Source organism: Engystomops pustulosus, chromosome 1 (genome assembly GCF_040894005.1).
Source record: "Engystomops pustulosus chromosome 1, aEngPut4.maternal, whole genome shotgun sequence".
NCBI classification, from domain to species: domain Eukaryota; kingdom Metazoa; phylum Chordata; class Amphibia; order Anura; family Leptodactylidae; genus Engystomops; species Engystomops pustulosus.
Window position 1 is genome coordinate 222,489,031 of NC_092411.1, and position 7,395 is coordinate 222,496,425.

The 7,395-nt window shown below is 38.8% G+C and overlaps 1 protein-coding gene across 1 annotated transcript; it reads left to right on the plus strand.

Moving 5' to 3' along the window:
* Positions 1–298: 298 nt before the first annotated feature.
* Positions 299–7,099, plus strand: LOC140105073 (microsomal glutathione S-transferase 2-like). Its single transcript, XM_072128999.1, has 5 exons — positions 299–429; positions 3,161–3,260; positions 4,346–4,416; positions 5,776–5,857; positions 6,855–7,099. Exons 1-5 carry the CDS (start codon positions 366–368, stop codon positions 6,985–6,987), a joined length of 450 nt encoding a protein of 149 aa, XP_071985100.1. The 5' UTR covers positions 299–365; the 3' UTR covers positions 6,988–7,099.
* The last annotated feature ends 296 nt before the right edge of the window (positions 7,100–7,395 follow it).

Consider the following 7,395-nt stretch of genomic DNA (forward strand, 5'->3'; position numbering starts at 1 on the left):
AGCTCTATATTAATGTATTAGGGGGTGCTGTATGTAATTAATTCAGGGGGTGTAGTATACATAATAAATCAAGGTTGCTGTACTCGCTATAGTTTTTTCCAGAGAACTATATATAGGAGAATGAATTTTGGAAGTGATGTGGTTTAATAATACCTCCAGTGTGAGGAGGGCCCATACATCTTTTCACTCAGAGGTCCCAAAATTCCTAGTGGCGGAGAAGAGCTAGGCTGTAGGTGAGATTCGTTTCAGGTAACCTGCAATAGAGTGTCAGCTGTGTGGGAGTGTCTCAGGATGAGGCGGATATTGGACTGGTTGTTGTGTAACTTCAGATGTCACTCACAGTGAGAACCTGCACACCGTGAACTATGGGCTTTGAATCAGATACCGTACTCCTCGCCATTGTTTCCCTTCTTTCTGCCTGTCAGCATGGTAAGAGACATGTTTCAGCTCATGTAGAATGTAATGTATCACCTTGTTCATAAAACTGGGCAATTTTTCCTGCGGGAATACAGCTCACTTGAAGACTTCCTGTTGTGTGATCTCGCTGATTAGTTGCCTTTAAAATGACTGAAATATTGTTTTAGGTGAATGACTTCCATTTACAGGGGTTTCAGCACCAAAACTTTACTTCTGTTAGCAGTACAATTATTTATTACATTTACACTGAGCAATCAGAGGCTTTCTTGGGGATAATTATTAAAATGGAAAAGAGTGTATTAGTTCTCTGCCAGATACCCCTGGCAATAATCTAATCTATCCTTATTACGTAAGTTATTTTTCATTGTTATTGTCTGCAGCATTTATTCCTTGGCCCGAACTGTAAAATAAAGATATAAACTGGAGATACACATCTGATATTTGATATTATAGTTATTTTATATTTGAAGTGTTGAAAATGCACCAGTAATATTTTTTTGCATTCATTTTCAAAACATTTTATTATTATTGATGTTGTTCTGACCTATAGCCCTGAGAGCGGAGTCATCCTACTTCGTTTAGTAATCACCTGCACCAACTACAGTGGAGAGTTATCAGAGACACATAACACTAAAAAAGAATCCAAAAATGTCCCATCCTCTCCTGTATGTATTGTGTAAGGGCTTGTACTCCAAGACCGACCTGTAAAACCTGAAAAAGCTGCATTTTTGTAATAGAAGATTGCTACAGAAAGTTAACATAATGTGGACAGGGTATCTATCTTATATAATATCCGATCACAGGATTTCCCAGTAAGATGCAAAAAAAAATCAATCTTTTTGAGGGACGCTGTCTACTATAAGGCTTTGTTAACTTCTCAAGTTTTTGGGTTTTATCTGAAGTAACCATGCCTCAATTTGTAATTATGAAGCAAGCCTTCCAAACTTTGGCAAATTTGCGTAGTCCCTTATTAAGTATAATGCCCCTATATTGTCCAAAACACAATGTAACAGTGTAGCACAGTATAATGTACTCTCTAGTAAAACCAACCAAAACCAATGTTATGTGTGCGTATATAAGTATATAAATGTGTGTATATGTGAGTCAGTGGTGTAACTAGGAGAGGCAGGTCCCCATAGCAGACTTCTAAATGGGGCCCCCTTCCCACTTAAATATGTACATAATATATATATATATATATATATATATATATATATATATATATATATATACTATATGTCTATATATCATACACACATTTATACACTCACATATACTCACATACAGTATAGCATATATACACAAATACAGTATATATGCACCATACACACCTATAGTCTATGGGGCACATTTACTTACCCGGCCCATTCGCGATCCAGCGGCGCGTTCTCTGCACAGGATTCGGGTCCGGCTGGGATTTAAGAAGGTAGTTCCTCCGCCGTCCACCAGGTGGCGCTGCTGCGCTGAAAATAATCTTAACGCCCCGGAATGCACCATCCCATAGCAGGTGAAGGTGAGCGCTTCCCAAGCGACACATTTCGGTTTTTAAATGCGGCGGTTTTTCCGAATACGTCGGGTTTTCATTCGGCCACGCCCCCCCGATTTCTGTCGCGCGCATGCCGGCCCCGATGCGCCACAATCCGATCGCGTGCGCCAAAAACCCGGGGCAATTCATGTACAAGCGGCGCAAATCGGAAATATTCGGGTAACACGTCGGGAAAACGCGAATCGGGCCGTTAGTAAATGACCCCCTATATGTTTAACAAATACAAACATACTGTATTCAACATATATACATTACAAATATGTTATATACCTATTATTCTGTACAATGTACAGCATAATATGTATATAATTGTGCACATCATCCATTCTTTAGTGTTACAGCCGATGACTGAGTCCGTGATACTGGGTGCCCCATAGCAACTGCTGTTGTATAAACATTTGAGTACAATATGTCATTTTTTTTAAAAAGGGGAATGGGGGCCCATGCAGAAATCTGCTATGGGGCCAGCTTCTCCTAGTTACGCCCCTGTCAGCTTCTATGCCATGGCATGCACATTGGACAGAGCAGCATGGCTGACCACTGCTCTCACTGTACAGAGTGCTGATATCCGTGATACTAGCCAAATAATGTTCTAATGTACCTTGCATGTATTATAATCCCATATATATGGTGCATGTAGAGGACTTCAAAAAGACCTTGCAGCAATGTCTCTAAATGTGGAGACCTCAGTTTAGTGTTGGAGGCCTGTGAAGTCAGAGAGAGTTGGACTTTGACACTTAGATGCCTGCCTCATTGACTTTATTATCCTCAATGCTATATGGATTTAAAGTTCCTGTTTTCCCTGCTGCCTCAGTACTGAGGAATAAGAAGCGATAGAATGAAAGCTGATTTCATGGTGCATAAGGCACTGGTGCTGATTGATTTTGGTCATCTGTGCTATCAGGATCCCTTTAAACCTACATACACAGGAGAACCCACCCACAAAACAGCCAGCAGTGCCACACAGTGGACACTTTTGGGAGGATGATAACAAATCTTTTCAGATTTTGTTGATGAGAAACAATCTATTAAGCTTTCTAATTCCATGTTAGTAACATTCCCTCAATGATGCTGGGTAAACTGAATTTTTTTTCACATAAACAAAGTGGCAAAGTCTCCAGAACAATTGTCCCTTTTTCCCCTGCATCTGAAATATCCCTGGAGAAATTTCTCAGTTCGTATTATTCTGTGTTGTAGGTTACTATGCCGGGCTTGTGGGGAGATCCAGGAAAAAACATAAGATAATGCCTCCAGCTGTCTCAGGCCATCCGGAGTTTGAGAGGACGTTCAGAGCACAGTAAGTTTATGGTAAAAACCATGACCATGAATATTTGTGGAAAATTGAAAAGGACGAGGTTCGCACTCACTGTTGCTTGAGTCGAAGGTTGTTTCTTTATTAATTCATGGAAAAAAGCAGTAACAGGTATGGAGGATAAAAAATCTGACGCGTTTCTGACCTTTACGGTCCTAGAAGATGAATATTTGTGGCCAAACAAACAATTACTAAAAGGTGACCAAGATCACATGGTGCCACTGTGGAAATAATGCCTTTAATGATGTCTGCCTTTGAATGAAATTAGATGTACATGGAGATACAGTATCTGCTCATACATCCGTGTTACATGTATCTCAAATACTGCATTTTGATTTTATGGATCAGTGGTTTAGTGTCCCCAATCACCTTGTTTGATGTTTAAGCTTTCGGATAAAAAAAAATTATACTCACCTTCTCCTAGTTCCCTCGGGACCTGCACATTTAGACATGTGAAGCCAGTGTGTTACAAGCGCAGTAGCTATGGTGCATGTGGAGTGATGACAGGGTACTGTCCCAGGTTCACAATCTGCAACGCGAGATGTAGTGCTGGAACGGGATCTGAAGATGTGCCTCATCTAGGTGAAAAATTAAAAAATTAAAATGAAAATATTTATAAATGTAAAGACGTCCAAAAGGTTGATTTGGGATACTAAACCACAGGTCCATAAGAACCTTTAGTTAGTTCAGGGTCCCAAATTAACATGACAGGTCCTCTTTAAGGGTTTGCCCCAAAATGACAACTTATCACTTATCCTTGAGGATTTTAATGGAGCAGTAGTTGTGTACAATTATTTGCCCTGTCTTCAGAAGTTCCATTGAATTGATCAGCATCTCCAATCTCATGATCTAGAATCTCATTCTAGAAGATTAACAACATAATAGTTGGTGACATTGGCAGTAACCACTGACCCAGCTCTCCAGAAGAGCATGAAAAAGCGGTGTGATCATATCCACCGAGGAAGTCTTCCTCTAGACTGAGCCTTTTCCGATAAATAAATAAAATAGACATGTTTTCTGTTTTCGGCATTGACAAGTACTATTTGTTACAACTAGTCTCTCCTCTACAGACAGAACTGTGTAGAGTTCTTCTCAATTTTCCTGGTTGTTCTGTGGACTGCCGGCATATTCTTCTATGAAGGTAAAGTGATATTATTGATTTAAAGTCATTTTATTTTTACTCTTCCAAATATGCAAAAAACAGCACTATACAGCTGAGGACATAAATGGAGATCTACTTACAATATTATACTAGTGAGTGACCTTGCGTGTTGTTTTCCAAACACTTAGGCCCCCTTCTACACTCGCAACGCGTGCTGCCCGGATCGAATGGCCCGAACGCTGCAAACCGGAACTGAACTGACATGCCGAGCTCATATATATATTCAGTTGCATCTTGTTAAAAAAATATGCCTGTATATAGAAAACTGTGCAAAACATGGTTGAAATACAAGTGATTTATTGTTTAGTGTTAACAGGACATTTTGGCCCCTTGGGCCTTTGTAAGCAATAAAAAAGATAAAAAATACACTTGCACACTTGCAACATTTAGATATGTACAATGTGCAATTCAGGTCCATCCTAAATCAAGTCAATATTAACGGGACCTAGATAAAAACACTTCATGAGCTATGCAAATGTCAGGATAATGCTGTATCCTAATACAGGCAGTCCCCGGGTTACATACAAGATAGGGTCTGTAGGTTTGTTCTTAAGTTGAGTTTGTATGTAAGTCGGAACTGTATATTTTATCATTATAATCCCAGCCAGAACTTTTTTGGTCTCTGTGACAATTGGATTTTAAAAATGTTGGTTTGTCATTAGAACCAGGATTAATAATAAAGCTTCACTGCAGACACATTTGATAACTATTTCAGCTGTTTATTGTAGCCTAGGACTAAAGTACAAAAAATTACCAATATCCAGAGGTCCGTTTGTAACTATGGGTCGTATGTAAGTCGAGTGTTCTTAAGTAGGGGACCGCCTGTATACCAAATATGAAGTATATAAATGACATAAAAAACTGTGAAACCATTGCCGCTCTCGCTCACACACCACAGCGGTTTCATTCCATGCTGTCGTACACCGGTTCCGAACACATAATTATTACTTCATGTGGTGAGTGGATTCACTTGTTTATTATGTTTTTACAGATGGTGCATTGGATCCAAACTTTGAGAGTTTGTTTGGTCACAGCATTGCAGTTCTCTGGTTCCTTATGCCATGCTTCATATTTTGTATATTTAGAACAGCATTAACTTCAGCCCTTCCTAAAATCCACTAAAAATAACTTTTTAACAAATTTCTCTACTCCTCCAAGTTGAGGACACATTTCTGAATTTTCCCCTAATTGCAGAAAAAGTATTTATTTTAAATATGAGTTAGACAAACTTTCATTTCAACGATAAAGACTGTACATAATATATTGTAGCCACCTTCAATAAAAGATATCTGGCTCTGCAGAAGTTATTACTACTTTTTTTCTTTCTTATGTTTGCAGAAGTAGCTGCAGCTTTGGGCTTACTGTATATATTTGCACGTCATCTCTACTTCAAAGGTTATACAACATCTGCTCAGGGCCGGTAAGTAATGTATCAAATTAAATTTTTAGGTCCTTAGTCACACATTCGTGGCCTACATGGTTTCTATAAAGAACAGATCCTCAATAGGGACATGGCAATATTAGAACATCTCTATTTCTATCCATCCAAACACATATGTTATGGTTGTACTGCATGAGTTCTCATTGGTCAGTTTCAACCTGTGGAATTAAAAGTGAAACATTTTCTATGAAAAACACATGTGGTGGATGGTTCTTCTTTACACAATGAACTGGTGTCAGCAGTTGATAATTGGTTCCCATGTAGAAGTTTGGTGAGTGCACTGGATGCCATGGTCTAATCAGACCAGAGTAGGAGGCTTAGGCTACCTGCACACGAAAATTAACTGTTTTGCTTCAGTCTGGCATCAGTGTTTCATGGAGTCTCATAAATTATAGTCTATGAGTGATCCATGAAAAAAGGTCCTGACAAAATATATGGGGGGCATATATCAGCAGTTCTTTGCCAGTTTCTGACATAGAAGCACTGGAATAATTTCTTGTGCACTGCTTCAAGCGTGCATATTTTATTTGCAGGTTTTTGCGCAATACTACGCCTTTATTATAAGCTGGCGCACAAACGGCAGTGTATGATTAATTCCCCTTTATGTGTCAGAATCTCTGATATTTCCGAAGGCTTCCAGGCATTTCGATTATCTTTTACCGTTGAACCCTGCCTGTGAAGTAGTGTCATTCTGCCATGAATTGCAAAAAAAGTAGTATTTCCGTCTAATGCACAAGTGATCTAATGATCACATGTGAGCACCGTGGGGAAGTTTAAAAAAAATATATTAAAAAAAGTGATTCAACAAAATAAATTTCCACTAAGAATAACAATAGTTTATTTATTTACAGTATAAAATATCTCAAATTCAACAAATTTGTGATTTTACCAGCTTCCCAGTACATTTAGAAATTCAGAGATTTTGGAAATAAGATGTCTCTTATAAATGTTACAGGTTATTTTTTCTTCTCTTCAGGATCCCTGGATTCTACCTCAGTCTCATCTCACTGTTCCTGTTGCTAACATTTGCTGCACTTGGGACTACAAATCGCCTTCTCAAAAAATACCTGGACTTGAACATTTTCAAAGAAGTCCATCATATGTTCTAGTTCTAATGTTGGTTATTTCACCTTTACATTCCATAAATGTATTTTCATAAATTGCCTTATACTGCGTACTAAAATAAATGATGAAAAACCTGTACTGTACCTGTTTACTCAATTTTTTTATTCATTAAAGACATTTTAAATGACATAAAATCTGCTGGGCAATTTTTCTGTTGATGACATATTAATGACCTTTTATACAAAGAACAACGTGGCAAGGTGTGTATGGAGAAGGCCAACATAGTGCATCAAACACCCATGGTGATTGTGGCTGTTAACCCTTTACATGATGCTGGCAAAGCTGCTGACAGCATGTAACAGCCAGTGGCACATGCACGCCGCCGTCTTGGCCGTGATTGTGATTCCCGCGATGTCATCGGTGAGTGACAAATCATCGCCCCCCCCCCTTTC